Source organism: Thunnus albacares, chromosome 12 (assembly GCF_914725855.1).
Source record: "Thunnus albacares chromosome 12, fThuAlb1.1, whole genome shotgun sequence".
In the NCBI taxonomy this organism is placed as follows: Eukaryota; Metazoa; Chordata; class Actinopteri; order Scombriformes; family Scombridae; genus Thunnus; species Thunnus albacares.
Window position 1 is genome coordinate 23,652,268 of NC_058117.1, and position 25,962 is coordinate 23,678,229.

At 38.3% G+C, this 25,962-nt stretch overlaps 1 protein-coding gene across 1 annotated transcript in view; it reads right to left on the reverse strand.

Annotated features, from left to right (window-relative positions):
• The window catches only part of ak5 (adenylate kinase 5), a 99,759-nt gene that overhangs the window by 22,251 nt on the left and 51,546 nt on the right, over positions 1–25,962 (reverse strand). Inside the window, exons 7-10 of the mRNA XM_044369380.1 lie at positions 24,823–24,913; positions 17,952–18,025; positions 4,864–4,909; positions 2,217–2,261 (exon numbers count right to left, since the gene is read on the reverse strand). Coding sequence (XP_044225315.1) covers positions 2,217–2,261; positions 4,864–4,909; positions 17,952–18,025; positions 24,823–24,913 — 256 coding nt within the window. The remainder of the gene's footprint in view (positions 1–2,216; positions 2,262–4,863; positions 4,910–17,951; positions 18,026–24,822; positions 24,914–25,962) is intronic.

Sequence of the window (25,962 nt, forward strand, 5' to 3'; positions counted from 1 at the left end):
ATTTAATAAACCAAACGATTAGTTGATTAATCAACAAAATAATTGGGAGATTAAATTATTGTTAGTTGCCTAAAGTAGTGCTTGCATACTGATGGCAGCCCAAATATTTATTTGAAATAGATAACATTACTGATCCCAGCTGGATCTTTATTGTGGTTCCAGAAACCTTTATTGTCAGCCACATTTTTTCAGTGATTCAAATATGTCTGGTGATGTTTCCTCCGCTTGGAGAAACAATTGACCAATCATAGCTTTGTAAGCAGGATTAAAAAAAAGAGTACATCATCTTCCTGTGGCAGAGATTTCCACAAAAACAGCGTGTGGACGAGGCAGACGTAGCTGTGCAGGTTGTTGTGAGTCCATTTCCAGAGATAACTACTCTAAAATCAGCGTATTTCCTTGATCCTAACATGAACACAATGTCAGGCTGACTGAATGAAGGGAAATAAAATGGCAATTTTATATGATTGTCATGACAGATGATGATGATGATGATGATAGTCTGATCAGGGTAAAACATACACTCAGTTGCCAGTTTGTTAGGTACACGTAGCTAAAACTAATGTGGTCTATTACAACATCCCTGCAAGAATAAGATACCCTTTATAGAAGGTATAATGTTCAGCTTTTGTTGAAAGTGTTTTCTAAGGATGTTAATTCAACTTTATGGTTATTTTGGAGACTGTAGTTTATAAAGCTGTAAAATTGCACAGACAGATGATTTTAATCTTTCATCCACCCCATTTATATTACTGAGTGGAAAAACACCTCTCAGTATATAACTGAGTTCAGTTCAACAGCACCACAAACTACATCCTGCAAAAATAACTTAAAGGACAGGTTCACAGTTTTCTGTCTTAAAACAACAGTCAGGTGTTTTAAATGAACATTGAAACATGTTTTTCTTGCTGTAATTATTCCTCCTGTTCATGCTGGCTGTTAAAAGATCTCCTTCAAATGTACTTTTAATGTAAGTGAGGATCCACAGTGAGTCCACACATCGTCATTTTGTACAAAAATGCATTTGAAAGTTTATCTGAGGCTTATATGAGGCTTCAGCAGTCTGAGTTAGTCATATCAAGTGGATATCTGACACATTTACATTTGTCTTTTCTGCATAAAATTCCCTCTTTGTGTTTTTTCCAACAGTGTTTCCCTGTTGAGCTTCAGTACAGTAACAAAAAGAGGAACTTTGGCACTAAAAAGATGTTGTAACTTTGAAAGATATCTATTTGATTTGACTCATTTGGACAACTGAAGCTTCATATTAGCTTCAGATAAACTTTTAAATATATTTTTGCATAGAAGGAGGACTGTGGATTTTGTCCCCCATCACTTACATTGGAGGAATGATTACAGCAAGAAAAACCTGTTTCAATGTTCATTTAAAACACCTGACTGTTGTTTTAAGACAGACTTGAAAAACTGTGAACTTGTCCTTTAAGTTGAATCAACACCTCTAAAACAGGTTCAACAAAAACTGAACATTAAAACCTTGATAAAGGAACGATTTATTGCAAGGCTGATGTATTAGACTGCATTAGTTTTAGCTAAGTGCACCTAAATAAACTGACGTGTGCAATAGCTATAGCACAAGATTAATAGTACATTATCAACTACGTACAGTAAGTTAGGTAGAACATGATAATGTTACTGTCGTGTCTAAAACTAATTCTAGTATTGATATTTTTACACGAGTGAAGTTTCATGCAACTTTCATCCAGCCTGGAGTATTTCACCAGCGTGGTATCACTAATTTTACTGAAGGAACTGAACCCTGTACACATAATAATCAATGTCTTGTTTAATGAACAGTGGTGAAACAAGCCATGACCCAAAGTTTTCAGCTGAAAGGTTAAAAAACTGCTTCATTAACTTTCCTTCTGTCGTATGAAATGAGCGGGACCCTCTGAGAACAGACATCTGTCGTTTCCCCTCCGGCCATTAACGCAGCCTTTTTTCATCAGAGCTACAGTCTGAGTTTGGTTCTCTTTAAAGACGCAGAAAAATGTCTGATCGACTAATCAGTACTATTCTGTCTTTCTGCATAGCTTTCCTTTCAGTGTGTGTGTGTATGTGTGTGTGTGCTCGTATGAATGAGGCCAGTTTAACTACCGGCCAGCTGAGCAGTCAGCAGCTGCTCATTATTATCCTCCGTGTGTGTGTGTGTGTGTGTGTGTGTGTGTGTGTGTTTGAGCTCTACTACACGTACATACCCATCAAGAAGATGACCTTTGGTTTCTTCTGGTCTGTACAATAACCTGTCAGAGGAAATAAATTAGAGTTTAATATGTGGTGCAGATCAACATACACGCAACATTATGTACAGTACATGCACACACACAGACAGCAATAATTAACATTTATATCTTTGTATTTGTTCACTAAATGATAAATTGATTGATATTAAGTCAAACAGGAACTTCTGTGTTCTGTTCCAGACCGCATTCGAACCGTTGACATTTATAATAACGCAATTGGAACATAGCCTTACTTAACAGTATGTTGTGTGGCTCTCTCCCATTGTTTAGATAAAGAGTATTAATTCAATATCTCTGTTTTTTAGCAGCCTTTAATAAACACCATGTCTGATAAACTCACGGTCCCCCTTCATAAGAAGATTTTTGTCCTGCCACACACTGTGTCACGCTACTATGACAACCGGCAACTGTGTGTTGTCATTAGTTGTTATATTACTGCATACTAAACATTTTTAATACAGTGATTTTGATATGTTTTGCTTATTTCTTCTGTTTTAATGTTAGTATATTTGAAAACCACCATTGACTGTATATAAATATGGATGACGCGTCTCCACTTCCCGCTGCTATGCAAAGGTTAAGTCAAAATATCTCCTCCCCTGGAGCTGCCATCTTGCTTGTGTAACATCATCTGGAGCCAAAGTCGAGTCGAGCAGTAGAGTCGGGCGGCAGGATGACGGCCCGTGGGACACGCCCCCTCAGCTGACAGCCGCCTGACAGAGGTTTTTAGAGTGGCTGTCACAGCTGTCAATCATGTCATACCCCCTTTTTATATCGTCAAATAACTAATTAAAAACAGACTTATCAGAAAAAATGAGCACTTGGACAAACATCAGCGTGATAAGTACTACCTAAACGCTGTAGATGTTTCAGACAGCAGAGGTTACAACCAAAAAGTTGACGTTAGGGGAGAGGAATATGTAAGTATCATTTAACCCTTCAACTTGTTACATCAAGTACTATGTCTGATGCTGATTTGTCTCAGAATACAGAAATTAAACCCCAGAAACACATTTCATTTTTTCACATTGACTTGTCAAACACGGAGGTAGGTTTAATTAATTACACTGAGGACACTGCTCCATTTAGGTGTGCCGGTGACATCGTTAATGTCTTAATTACACCTGTGCTTCTCCTGCTATGACAGCTGAAAGAGTCTGCTGTGAGAAATGAGTGTTGGCAGTTGTTAAACTCTTAATAATCACTGACCTCAGTGACAGCTCAACTCAAACTGACTGAAGTATCAGTGTGACGGATCCTAATAGACTACTGTGTCAATTAAAGATTTTATAGCATGTCTCCATGTAAAATCCTTTATGTTAACTTGCGACAGTAACAACCTGTTAAAGCAATAATTGTCACATTTCCATCTAAAATAATATTTTGAAAAATATCCTCTCATGAACCGGAAGTGATGTCTTCCCAACAGCAGGAGCCTTTTGTTTGGAAGAAACGGAAGTTGTGTCCCAATTACATATTTCATAGTAAACAGCGTTTGCTCCGGGATGTGAAAAGACATTATGATGATGTATGTGCAGAGTTTGACACTGGAAAGTTGTTTTCACATTCATCTGCCGAAGGGGGGGGGAACGTTTCTCTGCGCTCATCTTAAAACTCAGTTTGACATGTTTAACCAACAAACATGATTTGTGACACATCACAACTAGCCTCCAGTGCACATTCACTGATAATACACTTTTCAGTGAAGTAGAAGACATGTTGTGTGTACTATTTAAAATCTGGAGACGAACATTATTTGTATGATCATATATTCTGGAGAAGGAGAAGATGTCATAATGAATTAGTAATTTAACTTTTTTGTGGAAAAACATGTCAGACACATAATTTTTCAAAGCAGAGTATTTTTATATCTTAAAAAAATGTCTGGATGGGAATATTTAAGTAAGCTCACGAATGCTGTTTGTAATGCAATGTGAAATATGTGAACAGTTCATACTTTCTGCATGAACATACAGTATTTAAAGAGATTATATCACATTTTAATACACTAAGAGACTAAGCGAGTGTATTAAGTGTAGTGTATAGTAGCCTCTGACCACACCCGTATTTAATATGAGACTTTTGCATATTCCATCTTATAAATGTGGCTCATGCAAATTTGCAGGCCGGTGTTTGTTCTGCTTTTAATCAGACGGGCGTCTTCCTCCTCTCTGTCCTCTGTTAGTGCAGCGACAGCGAGCTGACAAGATAAACATCAGGTCTAACTGGCAACAGTGAATCAACAGATGAGGCCTCCTCCCCCTCCATTACACAATCAATACTGTTGATGCAGAGCCATGCTGAAAACACACACACACACACATACACACAGGGCTGCAGGGAGGGGTTCATTCAGGCATCTGGTGAATAACGGTTACATGACATGTGTGGCATTTACCGAGATGGAACAGTGTGTGTGTGTGTGTGATGAAATGTTGAATTAGTTAGTTAGTTTGTGAGTGAAAGCAGAGGAGGATAAAAAAATGTAGGTTGTTTCTCCTGAAATCAGCAGATATTGTGTTGTGTTATCACCTTCAGCCTATAAAAGTCACGCAGTTCATGTTTACACACCTACACACAATCAGTCATTTCATCAACTCACTTTCTGCGGTTCCTTCAGCATAACCGAGCTCCTCCTCCTCCTCGACCTTGAGAGAGAAAGAGATTCAGAATAATATTCTCATCATTTCCTTGATGCAACAATAACTAATGCACACTAAAAGCATATTTGAACTTGAACATGAGATAGACAAGGACACAGATACACTACATGGCCACAAGTATTTAGACACCTGATTGCTGAACATCTTTTTCCAAAACCAGTCGTTCAATCTGCTGCAATAACAGCCTGCTGGGACTCTTCTAGAAAGGCTTTCTACAAGATTTTGGAGGCTGGCTGCAGGAGTTTTCTCCTATTTAAGCCACAAGAGCATTAGACGATAAGCTCAGGCTCACATTTGCTGTTCCGATTCATCCCAAAGGGTGTTGGATGGGGTTGATGTTACAGCTCTGTGCAGGCCCATCAAGTTCTTCCACAGCAAACATGGGGGAACCATTTCCTTTATGGACCTGGCTTTGTGCACAGGAGCACTGTCATGTTAAAATAAGAAAGGGTCTTCTCTGTAGCATTAAGATTTCACTGAACTGGAACAAAAAGGTTTCACCCAAACCATAAAACATAGAACCAGTCACCCCTGTTCACATATTTTTGGCCATATAATGCTATAAAACAAAGCGTGTCAAAGGGGAAAAGGAGACGCAGAGAAACCATTAAAAAAGAGCTACAGTATTTGGCAGAATAACGAGACCAAGACGGTCATATTCTGTCTTTCTCAAACACTTTTTCTTTTCTGATTGCTGTGTAAACCCTCCGTCTCCCTGCAGCAAACACATGGTCTGAGTCTGGAGGAGAGGACTGAAGCTCTCAGCAGCCTCATTCACTGAATCACGATTACAGAGTTACAAACACATATCAGAGTCAAACCAGGGCGGAAAAACTGGCTGAAAGACATTTCCCACTTTTGATGTGTTTCAAGAAGAAATCCGATTCATTTGATTCAAGTACACATCGACTTTTTTAGATGTTTGTAACCACCATCAAAAAAAACAACCTCCCTGCGTCTCATTTCAGCAGGTTTCCATGGTTATCCTCCTCAGCTTTGGCCATCTGCATCATTCTGGCACAAACGACCTGCTAATGACTCGAGTGTTAGCATTAAAAAAATCTACGAGTTAGCAGTCTGGTGACAGCAGAAGCAGATAAACATGTAGAATCCTGCATGGATGAAGAAATGTACCAAATGAATGATTTTAGTACACTGTTGATATGTTTGTGTGGATTTATATGTACATTACTATTATTATTATTATTATTATTATATTATAAGGGAGCTCATTCCCTCAATTAAGTAATTGAATCCACCTCATTTAAAGCCTCAATAATAAATATTCTTATATTGACAATGGATCCAATTACTATGTATGAAATGAAAGGAGTCGCTTGTATTGACAATTATCACCAAACTCTGCAGTTCCTCTCTGCTCTGCTGATCAATTATTGCATTTTAAATTAAACTAGGACTGCAACAATTATTTTATTTTTTGGGGCATTTTATGGACTTTTTTGGAGAGTGGGCAGTGAAGAGGCAGACAGGAAAGAAGAGGAGAGAGAGGTGGGTATGACGTGCGGCAAAGGTCTCTGGCTGGAACTGAACCAGGGACGTTGTGGTTTTGTGGCATAAGTAGTAACCATTCAGCTACCAGGACGATCCTACCAAACAATTAGTTTCATTATTGATTCATTTGTTGATTATTTTCTCGATTAATTGATTTTAATAGTATACTTATTTCAATTTCCCAGAGTCAAAGATATTCACTTTACTGTATGAGGAAAGAAAAGCATTAAATCATCACATTTGAGAAGCTGAAACCAATGCTTTAAAAACTACTAAAATGATTATTCAATTATCAGAATAGTTGTATATTAACTTTCTGTCAATTGACTAATCAATGAATTGAAACCTGCATTATTTGATTTTGATTTTAAGCCTTAGAGAAACAATGACATATTAAGCTTTATAAAGTTGATACAGCAAATGTGTTAGCAAACAGTAACTCATTAATACATCCAGCAGATAAAGAGCAACATTAGCATTTATTTGAAGTTCTGTTTCCGACCCAGTTCGATATTAGTATTAACTCATTTTTAGCTCTGTTTTGGCCTCCACCAACGCCTGAGGGAAATATCTGGCAATTTTGTTGCACCAGCTAGTTTTTAACTTAGTCTGTCTGCCATTTGGTGCTGGGCAGGTCGTCTACAGTGGCTGTCAGCTGTCTGCCGTAGCTGAAAACTACGCTGATGAGAGCAGTGAGACTGAACCAGCACAGTGACGTTGCGGATTGTAAAACCAAAACAATGAGATTCAGATGGAAAAATGCTCCATTTAGAGCTACGAACTGCAGAGTTGGCTGATATTTCTCTGTGGGTTTATCACTGAGTGACACCTTTCAGACTACAAATTTCCCATTTGACCCATTGTTGATATCTATCTATCTATCTATCTATCTATCTATCTATCTATATATATATGCAGCTTTAACTTATTCCTGGAATTAATAACTTAATTAATAACTTATTTGCCCCCTTCATTCTCTTGTAGCCATGAAGTGCTGCAAAACCTTGAACAGATATTCTGAGCTGGATGATGAACAGTATCATCAAAGATATTATGGAAAACAATCAGTTGTATCATGATAACTTAACACTATTAATTTGAGAGAATGTGTTGAGGATACAAATGACTCAATCAAATAATTATGTTTAGTGCACGAATTCATAATTTGAATTAATGAGTTGTAATTTGTTTTGGGACAAATTGAGGGAATCATTTATCAAATATTTTCCCCCTAATAGACTCTGAAGTGCTGTCTCACTTCTTCAAATAATCACAACATAGAGAGGATTCATAATTAAAATGTTAATGGATCATTTAAAATAAACACAGAAACTGAGCAGTCATGCAAGCAGCCAATTGTGGGTGTATGAAGGGAAGTTATTGAGTTTTCCACCTGGATGTGCAACTTGATTGTCCCTAAAACCTGATAACTGATGAATTTTGTGGTACAAAAATTGTGACCATTATGCAACTTTCCTGACATCATGATTAACTGTTTAGGCAGTTATGACTATTAAAATTATGGTTCATGTGAACCATTTACAGGAAATTGGACATAAAACTAGCATTTGTTGTCTCTACTGGCAGAACCCAGTCACCCTATCACCTGAACTATACATTATGTGCTTCATCACCTCCGTGTTTCATTTCACTTCCCACTAAAATGCAACTGAAAGTGTGAAAATTGAGCATCCGACTTCACATTTGAGAGAAAAACATCTAATGTGCACATAAATGCAGCGTGAGATGACTGTCTGTCAGCGTAGTGTGGATAGAAATGTGTATCGCTATTCTCATGCTCACACTGCAATGAAACTGCTCTGTTTTTGTACAGTATGGAAACACAAAGTAGTCTATACACATCTCAGTATTATATTAAGCGTGCTGGCAAAAACGGTATTAATGAAAGAGCGTCTGAAGAGATAACAGATTTATTTAGTACAACTATGATGTTTTGGCATTATTACTTCATCAGATGTAGTCAGACCAAGAAAGTCTGTATACAATGTGTGAGTAGATGTGTACATTAACACATACACATCAAATTATTAACAATGTTTACAACAATAAAGTCCTGATATCAGTAACATATCAATCAAAAGGATGCAATCAAATACTTACAGCCATCATACTCAGAGGATTTGAACATGACATGTAATAGTGGTAAACATGTTAAGACAAAAAGAGGAATCTGCCATTGTTCAAGAAGTTAAAAGTGCAAAAAAAAAAAAGACAAACATTGGTTTTCACAGCAGCTTCTTCCTTCAGGCTGTCAGGATCCTGAATGCACTGTGCAGAAACAAGCCCACAACTGCCACATCCTCACTCAACAACAGAGTGCTATCTAGCGCCAAACTACACCTATGTTTACATTTTGTGTTTTGTATACAATGATAAGCACCTTAAAGGTAGAGTCAGTGATTCTGAGGAGAGATTGTTCAATACACTTTTTGTCAAATTCAGTGAATATCTCCTCACGGTCCGCTAGCTTTCGTGCTGGTGCACAGGAGAGGGGGAAGTCATCAGAGCAGCTGTCTGTGTGAGGACATGACGGTCTCCCATCTCCAGCATCCGTTGAATAATGGAGGAGGACTGGTGAACTGGAGAGAGAGAGGCGGTTGGCCAATTCATATATAAAGAAAGTGTTTTCTCGTGGAACAGATACGCTTCCATTTTATTAAATGTATCAATCAACAATGAATCCGAGACAGTCTCATGGAGACCCCCCACGTTTTTTACGCTCCGAGTCTGTTTCTGTCACATTTAGCGAAGCGTAATCTGAGCAGGCAGCTGTTTAAATCACACAAGTATCCTGCTATATATGTGTTTTGAACTTATTAAGTGCATTAACGAATCAATAAATACAAACACTGTCGATTTCTTCCTGTGGAGCCGACATGCAAACTATTTTGATTCAGTAAATTTCTGCTGTCAGTCAACCTGGTGAGAGCAGAGACGCTGAACGCAGGTCGAGAGACGAGTGGGGGGGCTGCAGAGAGGCGGAGAGTTTGGATGGACTGTTGTGCTCATATGAGACAAAGTTTTTTTTCCCCTCGTGATAAATTGTGAGAAGAATTGAAGTCACTGTACAGCTGACACATTGCTCTGGATGCCACCATTTTTCTATTTTGGTCGTTGTCAATGCACATCCATGAATTTCATGAAGACGCATGAAAGGAGGGGTGTATTTCTTTGGATTCAAATATCAACAATCTCTCTCCAGAATGACTGACTCTAACTTTAATATGAACATTTTGTATTGATTGTTATGTATATATCATATTTTATATTCGGTATTGTGCACACTTGTCTGTTGCCTCTGTCTCGTACAGATTGTCAGCTGTCTAATTGTCATGCAGTCTACCATCTGCAAATTCAGTAGTCTTGCATCAGTAGTAGCCTCAACTGTCTGTCATACAGTATATGTTACACTGTGGCCCTGGGGGAACAACATGTCACTCCTCTGCATGTCCTGCGCATATTATGGATTGACAATAAAGTTTGGGTTACTCATATGAGTCAAGTCAATGTGCTATATGACAATCAGTCGTTATTGAAATAGAACAACAAGAGAAGGACAGATGAGATGACAAAAAAGGTCCAAATAAATCCTATTACAGTCCCTGAGAAGATATATTATTCAAAATGTATGTCCCTGTCAACAATCTGAAATGATGCTGTGTGAAATACGTATTGTGCTCGTGCCCAAGCCATGCCACTGAGGAGTTATTGTTGTATTTTATGAAGCAATTTGCAGTTTGGAATCCAGCCAACTGCCAGAAAACATCTCAGAAAACAGCTCGGCTTCAAAGCTAATTTAGGCCATGAGCTGCAGAAAACGACCTCCGCTGACATTTCCATCTATTGTTGGCTCTTGACCTTGAGTTGCTCTGACGCTGACTTCTAAAGGTTTGTGATAGAGACATGTTAGCGGAGGGATTTAAGTGGAGCTGCAGTCACATACAGTAGCAGAAGAGTAAAAGACAGTGAATCAAGTGAAGCACAGCTCTGTTAGTGTTAAATAAATGCCGTCAGTGTGGGGGAGTGCTGGGTGGCAACGACGAGCCAGCTTGGCATGTGGGTACACCAACTGGTCTGATGACTCACAGACAGAGAGAGAGAGAGACAGAGAAACACAGCACGCATTGATCACATGTGACGGAGACAAAACAAGTACACACACACACACACACACACACACGCACAAACAAACCTGTAAAAATCTGTCAAATCTGTAAAAGAAGACTATTTTTCTTTGTTCTGGCAGTTGACACTGTATATTGGTGATGAGTGACAGTATGTAATACACACAGCAACACATGTTCAACCGTGTACTTCTACACAAACATACAAAAACACCTAAAGTCTCAAGATTCATGTTGGCAGCTCAGCGAGGCTGCAATGACCAGAAAATCTGTTGCATCAAATGAGTTTATCCTCCAGTGAGCATGGAGGTGTTCTGGGATTTTCATGGCAAGTCTTCCTTATTTTGTGGCCTGAGTGTGGTACTAGAGGAGGGGGTCATTATGCCATCTGGGCGGGAAATATGGAAAATAATCTATTATGTGAGTAATTTACTAGAAATGCAATTGGAGGTCATAAAATAACCAGATGTTTTTGGCCAGTCCAGTGATCATCACATTGATCTAATAACTCATCATTGCAAGTAAATCCAATATTGCCATAAAGCAGTGCTGCTCATTGAAATACAAGATTGTCCACAAAAATACAGAGATATCAAAGAGTTAACCGCGTTACCTCCACGGTAAAAATAAAATGGTGAAATCTACATTATTTGACAAATCTCTACCGGTTTACAGTAGAGATAGTGGTGACAACAGAGACTGAGGTTCACATCCTGAGTCCTGTGTGTGGTTAGATTTGGTAAACAAAAGCACTTTGGTTAAGATTTGTGAAAGATGGTGGTTTCGTTAAATGTTAATGAAAAACGTCAATGAGCACATGTCTTGTTCTTCAAGATCATCTGATCTTTTCCAAACATCAACCGAGAGCTGTCAGCGCCTAAACATAACCATAAAAAGTTAAATGATGCTGTAGTTTCTACTAGTGGATATTATACTGCAAGATCAGATATTTTGGTGTTTCATTCACATGTTCAGTATCGACATTTTGCAACTTGCCAGATAAACATTTTCTTACTATGTTGACAGGAAACATGCAGTTTCCTTTTCCTTTTTCAAGTTCATTTGCTTCTGCACTTTCGTAATATACAAACACAGTTTCTAGGAGACAGTGTTAATCTTAATCTTGAATAAATAAATAAATAAATAAATAAATAAATAAATAAATAATGCTGGAAAAATAATAGGCACTAAGCAAGACAGCCTTAGCAACATCTACAAAACCCGACTCAATCTCAAAGATTGAGAACCTACTTCACCCACAACACCCCTGTTTAGTGAGCTTCAGCTCCTTCCATCAGGCCGACGTCTCTGGGCCCCCAGCGGTAAAAGTAACAGAGCGAAGAATTCCTTAATACCATCAGCCCTAACACTCCGTAACACAAACACAGCACAAGGGTGTGAATGTCTTGCACATGAAAAACTCCCAGTACTCATAGAGGTACTATATAGTTAGTGCTGCACAGTGGAAGGTGTTGCATTGTGTATATTTCTGGGATGCACTGTGTCTTCTCTCACATTGAATCTTTGTACTCTGCTGGACGGTGCTGTGTAGTAGTTTTATGTATTTTATGAAGGATGTGTGCCATGTGCAAGACTCTGTTTTAAATTGCTTTTTTTTTCTTAGTGTGTATGTTTCTTTTATTGTGTATGTTAAGTTTTGTGCACACACTACAAACCGATTTCCCTCTGAGATAATAATGAAGTTCATCTTAATCTTCCATCTTCTGCTTGATATGAATGTATGAAAAGCAAGTTTTACTGGATTTTACTACAAAGTTTTTGAAGTTTCACATAATAAACTATTTTGGAACTAAACTAAAAGTCAGAGGACTGCAAAAGTCATTAGGATTAATCCTCTGATGACTACAAATGTCTGCACTGGACTACGTCTGGAGCCCCACATCTGGTGCGGCTAAAATCATACAGACATCTGACAGAGCAGGATGATGAGATTGTGAGCAGCAGCACAAGGTCCATTTCTGATGATCCTCAACATCAGACTCTCTTGATGAGTCATCCGTGTGATCTAATCAAATGAACGATGGCGGTCGCCCTAAACTCATTACTTTCAAACCTCAGGATCATGATATTGAACTGTCATGTCTGTCAAAATGAGTCTGGAGACTCTCTGGTGGGCTGAAGAATGCCAGACATCATCATCACTACACAGAGAGCAGCAGCACAACATCATGTCTATTTCTGATGTGGTAATGAGGAAAGTTTGTTGTGGACTGTGCTTCTATGTGGTTTTCACTCACTGGAGCAAAGTATACCCTTTAGAAAATTAATCAGCAACTAGTTTGATCAGCAAAATATTCAGTAGTTGGAGTTTCTCAAGTGTGAGAATTTAAATGTGACTTTAAATAGTAAAAATGCATATATGAAATCAAAGTTGAGTGTCTCATTAAGCATTCACAAAAATCTGAGTTAAAATAAATGTTAATAACTATTAGAAAACCTAGCTCAAAAACAGCTCATTTTCATGTTTAGACCATTTCTTGACTGTGTGGGCGTGGCAGCTGACATTTTGATTGACAGCTCGCTTGTTTTTAGCTCCGCCTACTTCAAACAATCTCTCATGAATGTTATTTTATAATTTGTCATTTTTACATTTGTTATTGTTATTATTTATTGTTATTTCTGTGTCAAAAATGATCTGAAACTCAATATCTTTGGATTTTGAATGTGGATCAGACAAAACAAGACATCTGAAGACATCATTTTGGCCTTTAAGAACTTATAACGGCATTTTTCTCCATTTTCTGACATTTTATCGACAAATTGATTAATCAAGGAAATCTGCAGATGAATCGATATTGAAAATAATTGCATGATACGTCCCCTTTAACAGAGCCATGATTAAAGTCTGCAGGCTCTGAGCATTTGATACCTAAAAGATTTTTTGGTGGAGTATTCCTTTAATGTCAATGAAGAAATTCTCTCTCCATCACTGGTGAGAAAATGGACCTTCTGAAATATTGATGCCATGTTTACCTTTTGATGTTTGCTGGTAAAGGTCAGTATTTACGCTGTTTACGTTTGGCCAGTTATTAATGGGAATAAGAAATATGCTACATCAAACAACAAATATGACCAGAAATGCAATGCACATCCGCAGCCGATGCTCTTTCATCAAGAATGAATTAGGAGTGGTGGAAAGCAAAAAAATAATTAGAAGAAAATGTGTATGAGATTTGACACCAGAGACTCAAAATAGCTACTCTGCCCTTCTGTCTCCTTCCTCTGCCACCTTTCGTAGAGCAACATGCCAAGAAAATCCATCTCCATCTCATATCCGAGGCCCCAAATACGGGATGACAAGGCTGCACAGCGTCTTCGTTCCACTTCACAGAAAAGAGTGTCACTCCTCGCCACAGGAAGGACAGCAGAGGGACGCCGCCGTCTTCAATGAGCTGGCTGCTGCTTTTTGTTTGCACTCTCCTTGTCCTCAAGCCTCCAGTGAGCTCCTCCGCAAGGATTGCCAGCACATTGTATTGATAGGCCAGGCTTTATCCTGAGTCTGAATGTGTCTTAATAATGATGAGTGGGTGACGTTAATCAATAATTATTGATCAACCTCCACTCAAAAATCTGTTTTTCTTCTTGTCCTTTCAGTTGGATGTTTGAGCTTCACTCTGCAGAACGATGTATGTGCAGAGTTTTCCATATTATAGAAACCATATCAGACACAAATTATATTTTAAAACACATCTTTAAACTTTTCTGCAGGGGATCTTTAAAGTTCACTTTTATCAGCTATGACTAAGAGTGCTTTGTTAGGAAATCACAGTGGGCCATGAAGCCCAGGAGACACCCAGCAGGATGCTGACAGGCAGGTAACAAGGCTCCTGGCTGTGAGAGTAATTCTGTTTGTGGACGGAGCCGCTGCAGATGAAACACATACTGTATCAATATAGGCTGAGTCTGGAGGTGAGGGACTGCAGTCTTTGATAGGCTAAGTAGGGTACTCATTTCATTTTGTATTACTGTAACTGGGTACAGACAGGAAATGTGTCTGTTTGACTCTGAATCATCCTCTTGTGTTGCTTTGGTATTGATCAGCTGCTCTGTCTCTCGCTCAATCTTTCCTGGGTCTGCAACTGGAGTGAACGCCACCAGCTGTGGCAAATTGAACTAATTACAAGACAAATTGGCTTCTCTTATAAAAAACACTAGCCAAGTTTCCAACCAAATGTACTGCAAACTTTAACCGGATTTCTAGAAAAATCAGCAAAAGAGATACAAATTAATGCACATCTCTCTTCACTCATCAAGATAAACAGTTCGTGGTGCTATTTCTCCAGTCCAGTGCCATTAAACCATTGCAGAAGAAGATTACACAGTCAAAATATGAAGGAAATAAGAGATTTCTGTTTCATGCATTAATTTGATAAACAGTCTCCTCATTGGTTCACACAGATCTGATGTTTTTGTCTGCCGCCATTTTTTGTCACATGCTTCATTTTTAGCGATACAGTCAACTTTTACACATCAACCAAGTGTAAAGACTTTTTTTGCGATATTTCACCTTTTTTTCCAACTTTCTTAAACAATTTTCTGTGTTTGCACAATGTATGTTTGTAATGAAAATAAATCAGGTGGATGGAAACAGACTTACTGTCAAGGTTTCCAGCTGACAGTTAGTTCCAGAGCGAGCGAGGTTTGTGCTGCATGGCCGTGTGGAATTGAATTTTTGGGAGATTAATATCTAAATTGAGGGATACTCAATTTGTCCACTGTGGATGTGAAAGTCATTGAAAGTGAGACCGTTCTTCTATATCCTCGGGCAGTTTTTGTGCTGCACCAGCCCTCTCTAGGACAGTTTTGTATTGCCTGCACACATTTGAATGTACACTTACTTTATTATTTTAGTTTTAGTATAGTCTTGCCTTTGCCACATGTTATTCCTGGAGTCCCTGAGAGAATTGCATTGTCGTTTGTCATTATCTGACCTCATTAAATGCACATTACAGTAATTAGACAGATGTAACCCATCCACACTAAATATAGTTTCTGTTTCACTGGTGCACTAAATGTTGTACAAACATGCAACAACACAAAACAAAACAACAACACTCAAAACATTATAAAACAAAAAAATTCTCATTTACAGCATCACACTATTGTGTTACTATGATCTCAATCAGTCCAGTACAGTGAGGTTATATAGATTTCAATTAAAGAAAGGAAAAGTACTGGTATGAAATCAGTACTCTGTATCAGGCAATACTCTGAATTTAGTTACTGGACAACAAAGTAATCAGGACATAAACTCACACACTCTGAAAACATTCCTTTAAACAATAATTAAACCAACATGAGATGCTAAAAACCTCTTCTGAAAGACTGCAGGGAGCATAAAGTAGCTGAGTTCATGTTTTTCACTAAAACTATCAAATATTTCTGCTGGAGTCCTAACCCTATTGAGCCACATGAGGACAACCACATAAACTTGAAAGGCGCTCAAAAAGAAAATATGAAAAAGAAAGTATAGATATATACAGTAGAATACAATAACAAAGGAGGACTTTTTGCTCTATAACCCAGAGTAAACCTATACTTCTTCTCTACTGTGGCAGCAGTAAACAGACTCAGAAAGGAAAATCACAAGCAGCTCTCAAGTGTGAATTCAATGCGCTCTATAAATGTGAAGAGCTGCACTGCAGAAAGAGTGTCTATGCTCTGAAAACCCGAGCCTGGATGGAAAACTGAAAAACAACAAAACAACAACCTCCATCAATACAACACAATAAAAGAGGCCTTGAGTTAGAAAAATTAAAGTTGAAGAAACAGAGAAAAGCTGAAGGCAAATAGACAAAGAGAGCTGAGTAATTTGTTTCTAGACACTTGTAGGATGGAGAATGAGACAGAGGTCATGGTTATGCTTCACAGCAGCGACAGATCTGTGCGGAGGAATGATGCTCGTCTGCACCTTTGCCAAACGTTACACAACAAGCTTCTCTGGCTCGCTGAATCATCCGGCCTTTGAAACAAGTTCACTGTTTGCCATTTTTGAGAAAGGTAATTTGCACATTGTCATTTATGAGAGAGCGGAGGTTTGGAACTGGGGGAAAAGTCGTTTCTTTTTGGCTTGTTAGTGACGATTTAAAATTAGATTTGTAATGGGATAAAAACACGGCTGCTTTGCTTTGAAAGAATGAGAACTTACTACAGATGACAATATTCAAACAAGGATGCAATGGAGATGATTGAGGTGAAGGGGTCACAAGTTAGTTTTGTGACATTTAGCTCATTCTCTTATCTTGAATGCATTACAGCTTAATGCTTCACTGTCATCCTCGAGGCTGCTGAAGGCTTCTGATGGATAATGTTTCTGCTGTAAAACTTTGACTTTTCATACTAATCGTATTCCTCTGCCCCGGTGTCCACAATGGCCGTGTTTCTTTCTAAGCAAGTAGGTCAGAATAATTTGAATTTCTTTGTTAATAGTCATGTTTTAGACATTTATTTATTGTGTATTGTTAAGAGGATCCCAAGTTAGTTACACACAAATATGCAAAGGACAAGATCTATACATTAACATATATAAAATATAGAATAAATAAGATTGAAACTGATTCATAACCAAAAAGAGATAGATGTTAGATCTTTACATTACGCCATATTAACCAATATACACTTATCGATCACTTGAATCTTATGCAATCAAGTACAAGAGCTCTGCCATAAATTCTACTTTTACAAAGCTTCAGCATTTGTTGACATTGTCAGAAAGGTGATAATTTAACTTTTTGTTTATTATTGACCTCGTAGTGGGTGGTGGTAGTGTATTGGAGTGCATTATATTGAAAAGTGTTCTTAATATTTTGTCCACCTCATTAACATACGTGAAGAGGGCAAAACATTGGGAACAATTTTCAAAATAATGCACTCCTCCACCTTTCTGACAATTAATTGATAAAAAAAAAAAAAAAAAATGCACAGGGTTTCCCAATGAAGTGATTGGTGAGGGTACATTTGACTTGTAGTTTGAAACTTCTTGTATTAGAAACATGTTTGATGGAAGTTGGTAAAAGGTTCCAGTTTAAGAAAACTCTGTAATGAACAAATTTGTTTTAGGTCGTGGAAAACACAGTTGACCCTTCTCAGCACTTTTAGTAAAATGCTTTTGGTGAGTATATTGAAATTGGGCCCCAAATAATTCAGATTTACCAGAGAAGATGACTGTCCTGATAAACAACAGAATACTTATATGTTATAATATGTACAGTATGTTAGTTGCACTGGGTAAATAGGACAAGGTTTAGAATTTTTTATCATAGTATTCAGTATGTGTCCACAAATTCAGGGATGAACCGCCAACGCTCAGCCTTCCACATTCAACAGGTACAAATGAATCATGATCTTACCTCATCGTATTTGCAAGCAACGTCTGCCAGGCTGCTGGTTTCCCCCAGTAGACTAAGATCCAGCTCACTGGGGCCTGTAGGAAAAAACAAAACAATAACACTCATCAAACTTCACGCAGGTATGAGCTTAAAGGAATAGTTCAACCTTATTTGTGTGATATGCTTTTTTGGTTTCCTGCTGAGAGTTAAATGAGAAGTTTAATATGATTCATGTCTGTGTTTTAAATATGGGGTTATAGAGTTAGGAGGCAATTAGCTTTTAGGAATAAAAATTTAATTAGTCACTAGTTGCCTGGCAGAGTCTTGATGAGGACAAGACTCAAAGAAGCTGCTACGCCCATCTGCTGTTCACCAAAAACTAGTTACAGTTCTTTTTTCCTTTCTTTTTGGGCACAGATTAAACAAACACAATATAATGCTTATTTGTGATAATTAGAGCTGCTGGTAGACACATTTTTGAACTTTGGACAGAGCCACGCTAGCTGCCTCCCTTCAGAGTTATTATGATAAGCTAAAACTAATCACCTCCTTGGAAAATCCTCATATTTGAGAAGCTGGAAATAGACGTATAGTAGTAGTTATAAGATGTTTTCATATAAATTAGTTAGAAATTACTACATTTACATAGTTTGAATATGGCAAATGTTTAATTGCGATAACATTTTTTTGCAAAGGTCAAACCAGACATAGCGAGGTGTGACGTCACTCATTGGTTTGCATTGGAGCAGGTTTGAAAAATGTAATTAGAAACAAGTCTTGTCTCCTTTGAGATCCAACATATGAAAAGGAAAATTAGGTCCTTGGCTCTGTGTCTGAGCTGTAATATTATTAATCTCTTAAAATCCCCAAGGACACCGGCGTCCTCGGCTGACATTACTGTCTTTCAGAGGCTGCAGCAGGCTAACTTGTTGGAGAAAGGGGCTAAATAGTGCTCCAAAGTTAGGCTAAATTTTAGTGAGGGAAAAAACTGGCATGGCCATTCTCAAAGGGGTCCTTTGACCTCTCACCTGAAGATATCTGAGTGAAAATGGTTTCTATGGGTACCCAAGAGTCTTTCCTTTACAGACATACCCAATTTATGTTAATCCTATGCAGTTTTTGGCAAAAACCATGCAATTTTCTGCATGCAGTATAAATGTGTTATTTTTGCCTATTCTAAAAACGGTATATTTGAATATTTTTACATATTGGGATCCCTAAACAGTCTTGGAATTGCATAAATTGGGTATGACTGGAGAGCTGAGACTCTTGTGGATTCAATGAGCCCAATTGTATTCATGTGTGTCCCCACAGGAGCCATTTCGCTGTAGTGAGACCATCTTTTGAAACTTGGCCTCACTGTATAAAATGACCTATTGTGACCTCTAGGATAATCACAACCTCATGAAACATGACAGCCACAAACTGCAGACCTCGGACATTCAGAGGATGTTCATCTTTCCTGGGTACATTGACAATAAGGAGGTTTCTAAGCTAATTCCAGAACAGAAGTGCTCACCATCCAATCGCCAAAAAATGAAATCTCCAAATGTCAAAAGTTGTTGATACCAAATCACAGCATGAATTTTTCTATGGTGTTCCTCAAGATTTTGGTGTTTTAATGTTGTATGTTGGAGGGATTTTTGACCAATTTTATCAATTCTCAAGTGGTCAAAAATGGTTAAATTTTGCACCAAATCTGTGCAACAAATGATATCAACCCAAAAACTTATGAGACATAACTGAGCATTTGAATGGCCATTATGTACTTCCATCATAATGTTCTAAGCCTTTATACACTCTAAACTTTCAAAATTTGAATAGGCATCTAACCAAATGTGGCATATACTGATGACCTGCTATCTCCCCCTAAAGATCTGCTGCCCCCCCCCTTTAAAAAAGAGAAAAATGGGTCTATGGTTGGAGGAGTGGAAGAAGTGTCACAGCCAGCAGATGTATATGTATGTTTGCATGGATGTATATCACATGATCCCTGTACTACACGTGAGCTCATTTTGTCTCTATGTGTGCCACAACAACATGCAAAGCAACGCCCAGATGCAGCTGCACATCTGTGCTTTGATGTTCAGTCTCAGCAACACATTGCAAAGAGAAATCAAATCAAAGCAAGGTTAATTTTGGCTCCATAAACACCTGAACTTCCTGCTGTCAAAAAAACAGCTGAGGGTGAATGTGGTAGATTCTAACACGCAGCATCTTCATCCCCTTCCTCAGTGGAAATGGGTCGTGAATAACACTTCCCTTTGGCAGATTTTTCCTGCACGCCAGAGTCTCCTCATAAGAAAACTGGGTTAGAGTCTGCGAGGATGCAGCTTCGAACAGTCAGGCAGATTCCTGAGAGATGGCCGCTGTTCATTTCCTTGATGCGTTATGTTAAAAATCTTCAGAATGCATCAGATTTATAGAGAAAACCAGCTAACAAAACAAACAAACAAACAAACAAAAGCCTCTGCTGCTCTGTGAACTCCGTGCAGCTCACAACTTTAGAGTCAGCAACATGTCAGAGTGAATCTTGCAGAGAATCTTGGGAGATGACGGTGTGGAGATTTTTGTTTTTGCTGCTGAGGCCAGTGATGTCAGGTGGCCGTCAGAAGCACTTCAATCCACATGTGCTGCTGTGATAATCACAGCTGGAGGATGGAGAAGGCTGGAGGAGAACGGCAGCGGTTTTCCCTTCCTCCTGGGAGAAATGTGCCATTAGAAACAGCAGATGGACTAGAAGCCAATTTCTCTTAAAGAGTTGCCGATAACTGCTGCCTATTTTTCCCCTCAGCTATTCCTTATATGTTTCTTTTTGAATACGTGATCTAATCAATGAGATGATGTTAGGTTTAAGCTTGAGATGGCACACATGTGACCCATATTTCAGATATTTTTTATGTGCATTTGAGAGTTATGCAGCACCAAAAAAGCCATTAATGGTCCATTCAAATTATACTCCACTCCTTTTTATCCCTAGGTGGAACACCTATTGTGAGGCTCCATTATGGAAAACATGTGGAAGAGCAGAACTACATACAGTAGAAGTCCCACTGCTTTTAAATGCATCTGAAAGTGCAGCTATATAACAACCGGATGTAAGTGGCTTCTTGGTGGGAATGTCAATTATGCTTTAAATAAGGAAAAGATCTATTTCTTGTAATGTTTCCCCTTCCCACAGGACTGATATATAATCTTAAGAACAATTAATTGAGGTTTCTCTATTGCTTAATGAGTGCTTGAACGTTTCTCATTTGTTCGAGGGTTATTAATGAGTTTTTCGCCGGCTTTGTGCTGCTTAAGTCCCCCCCCCCTTTTTTTCTCACCTGCCTCTGTTTGGTATGTGGGTGACGTGTCATGTATTAGACTGCTCTCGAGTGTTGGAGGTGCTGTAGAAGTGTGTTGCTTTTTATGGCTGATTTGTGGGTCAATTTGACTTTAATATGAGCCGCTCAAAGCAGGAGACGACATACGCTTTGCTTATTACACAAAAGTCACATGTCTATTGTCAGAATAAATGTCACCCAGGATGGAGCTGTCTGTATGAAGAATGACATACAGACTGCAGAGTGTGGATATCGTATGTTATATCACCAAAATGATTATTTCGTCGGGAAGCGGGACTCCTCTGATCCTGAACTATTTTGAGGTGCCATATGTTCCCTTGTGGTGATTCTGCACCTCCTGACATGAACTTCAGTTTCCTCCTGAGTGAATCTGTTGTGGCAAATATGCTCCAAACTGTTCCCTTTATCGCACAATTACCAATTGCTATGGATCGCAGTGCTTTTAAAAGAATGATTGGTTGTTGTCACTAATGGCCAATGCTGATAAAGTATTTCTCCCATTTCTATGCATCTTCCTGTTGTGCTGCAACTGTGCCCAATCTGTGTGGCTCGACATAATGAATCGTTAACATGAACCAAGCAGACTTTCAAGGCAGGTTTATTTAAAGCCTCAAGTCACAGTTTTTTTCCACAGCCTACGACAACCTCTGTCTAGACGCAGACGTGGAAAGACAAGATTTATTTAAATGTTTTAATATTTCACCTCATCAAAAATGGAATCACGTATTCATATTATGTTTTCAAACTAAATAAATAAGCAATAAACACTGAACTCACCATGTAAAAAAAACTCTGTTAAATATGCAGTTACACAACAGTTACTGTAAGAATGACGTGATGAGAGCCAACGGCTGCCAGTTGTCATAGTAATGCAACACACTTCCTGGCTCATGAGTTTCCCAGGTGCACAGCAGTCAGAAATAATGACTGTCAGAGCAGTGATGGAGAGGTTTGTCAAAAATAATGTAGAGCTCAAAAAAATGCTGATGCATTCTGGCCCTCAAGACAGATTAACCAAACCTAAACGAAAGGAAAAGCTGGCTGTCCCACAACAAACATGTCATCTGCACAAACAAACTGTCAAATACGCTGCCAAGACATTTTGACACAAACCTCGTTGGCTGGAAATAATATGGAATACTTCAAGCAGCTAAAAGAGGAAAATGGAAAAACAGAATCAAAGCCTGATGTTGTGTGTGTGTTTGTTGGTGAAACCTAAAAAATACAAACAAAATAAATACATTTATAGTTAAGTTAAATACTTATCACAGCACAGCAACATCTCATATATATATATATATATATATATAAAAATATATATATATATATATATATATAAATAAACTGTTTACATTTGTTCTGTCTTATCAGCTTGTCAGACATCTGTAAAGCACTTTGAAATTGCACTAACCTTTTCGAAAGTGCGCGACTAAAAACTTGTTCATATGTGACATATGACGTCACAAAAGACAATCTGGGGTCGCAGTGGTTTAATCATAATGTAGAGAAACAGTAATACAACATGAAACCAAGAACTAAATACAAAATAATAGAACTACAAAGTAAAGACATTACCAAACTAATTAACTCCGTGAAAAGAAAGAATAATTTTATTTCACCATGTGTTACATTAAAGCAGAAAAGTCTCTGCTGTGAGCTGCTTTTGCACTAAACAGAAAAGCTGTGGGATTTCTGTATCGTGTGGGCACAGTTACAGTTAACACATTCACTTTGTTATGGAGGAAAATTAATCACTGCTTTGCAACCAAAACCAGGAATATTTTCACAGCTTCTGTCTGTGCAAACACGTTAACATCTCCCCCTTAAACGAAACCTTTATGATCTTTATCACATGTGAAATCACTGACTGTTGGAAACACCTGCAGAAAGCTGACTGATCATATCATTTAAACCCACATGAGACTCTTTTAGCGGGTCTTCACGCACGAATGTTGATGTGTCTTCAACACATTTTAAAAAACAGTAAATTATCAGGTTTTTATGTAACACAAGTAGTCTCTATCATGTCATCTGACTGATCAAACACTCGTCCTAACCTTGTTGATTCTGTGTTTCTCACAAAGCAGAGCTAACCCTGCAACACTGGTTGCTATGCCAACTCCTGTGGTAACCAGGGAGCTGGTGGGTGATGGTTTTGGTTTTCACTTAATCTCAATCCTTTTTTTGGAGAATGTGTTTTCCACACACACACACACACACACACACACACACACACACACTGGTAGCAGTTTAAAAAGCCCTAAAACTCCTGAGGATCTTCTTTACTGTGACTGTTGGTATTTTGCTGTTTGATATTCATCATCATTTGGCTCACAGCTAGTAAAGAATTCCTTCTACTACATTATATAAATACATACATACACACACTGATAGCAGCTGGTTTTCAAAAAACTTTGATCGAATGCCAGAAAAGCTCAGAGCACTTGGTTAAAGTTTAAGAAAAATACATTTCTAAAAAATAAATATCAATATACTGTAAACATAACTTGTAAGAGACATGGTTAAAGTTAAAAGCAGTAGTTTGAGTGCAGCCAAAAGCAACAGTGAATTTTGAATATTTATGTTGTAACAGTCATGCAGTGAGCAGGAGTCACATTTTGCACGGGCCAAAACGTATTGATCACCACCAAACACTTCTGTCCTTCTTAACATAGACTTGGTATTTTATTTTACTGCGGCTAAATAAGTTGGGTGAGTTACCTTCCACTGTGTTTGATAAACAAATAGCAAGGACAGGACTTAAGATCCCCTCCAGGCTTGTTTTAAAATATAAAAAATATCCTGCCTTGAATAATAATTTGTGTCTGACATGGTTTGTTCATGAAAAATGCATTTACCTTGTTAGAAATTATTAAAATGACATCTACTTCTTCTCCCTCATTAAAAAAAAAAAAAAAAAATCCAGAATCTATGAATATGCAAATATTTTTTCATTTCAAAAGATGTCTCCTCCTTCACTGAATAGTATATTATCAGTCAATATCATCACACTTGTGTAAGTTACATACTGGACTGGACCACAATTAGCCTCCAAACTAGTTGTGATGTCACAAATCACGCTCATAGGTAAACGTCTTAAATTCAGATCTTCGGTGAGCTCAGAGAAACTTTCCACTTCCAACAGATTAATGTGAAAACAACCTTCAAGTGTCAAACTCTGCACATACATCATTCTGCACAGTGAAGCTCAAACATCCAACTAGAGCAACAAGAAGAAAAACATGTTTTTTAGTGGAGGTGGACTTTAAATAATTTAGTTATTGAACAGCGCACATAAAATGTTAAACAGCAACAATTTGTGCTCACAAAATATCCCGATGAGCCAAATTTCTGCAAAGTCCCACAATATGACTCTTAATTAGACAAGAGTAATTAGACTAATTTAATGTAATTTTAATGTCGTTTAATATAATTTACCTAATTAGGATCCCTGTTGGGCTGAAATATTAACCAAGATAATGTTACTGAGGGTAAGATCTAGTTTAGCGGTGTTTCTCTCATTGCTTTATAAGTGTTAATCTCACCTGCGGCAGGCTCTTTAGAGGGAAACAGCTTGTTGTCCAAAGTCATGCTGATGTCACAGAAGACCTCCTCTTCATCCCGGTCTGCATCCAGCTGAAAGAAGAAGAAAAACGTAAATTAATATTCAGTTTATTGTGAGTTTATTGTCGGCAGTAATACGTTACTTAAGATAACTTTCATTAGAGCCTGACAGAAAACTTTTAGTAGAGCCTGACACGCACAAAGGTCATGACCCGAATTTACAACAACGGACATGCTCAGTCTGTTAAGCTGCCGTGACATCCAGAATGAGACTCATTATAAGATCAAACATTAGGAACGAAGTCTGACGCAGAGAGCTTCACACTTGGGTTATTTTGCATTCAACACACACTGAAAAGTTTAATAACACTAGATTAATTAGCCCTCCCCTCCCCCTTTCTGTGCCAATTGGTCTCTTTCAGATTATTTGGCAGCTGGATACCTTCCTTTGCACGTACAGTTCTTGCAAATTGACCACGCAAAATCAGCTTTGTGAGTGAACTTGGACCTGATTGAAGCAGACTTCTCCTCCTTCTTAATCTGCTCTTTGACAGTCCCTCTGCTCTCGTCAGTGAGCAATGACAAGCAGCTGAAAGGTGAAATGCAACCGTGCGTACAAAAAAAAAAAAAAAAAGCACAAAAATAAACAGACGTGGCATAATTGCTCTCAGTGTCTCCCGCTGACATCACGTGTGCGATTAACAGCAGGGTTACTTACTTTATAACATAGAAAAATAAAGTACATGAGTGCTGGAGGCCAGGCGAAATGTAAGATAAGGATAGCCCACAATCAACAACCAGCTTCCTCTGTGGGTTGCCATGGTAACAACCTAAAAACAAAACAAGAGAGACCAGTGTCTGATTTCTACTGCATAGGAGAGTCCCCTGGGCCCTGAGTGCCCTGCGGGACTTATACCTGCTGAAGAGGAGTGGATTTGATCAAACTGAGGATTCCCCAGAGAGCGTGGCATTCAAAAGACCCATCAGACCTCTCCGTTTTTGGCATCACGAGCAGCCAAAGTGACTGATCTGAGTGTCTTTATAACCAAAATTTGCTCCCACTCCAGCAAAGAGGCTCTGTATAATCCATTTACACTTACAAGAAGAGGCTGCCGGAGACT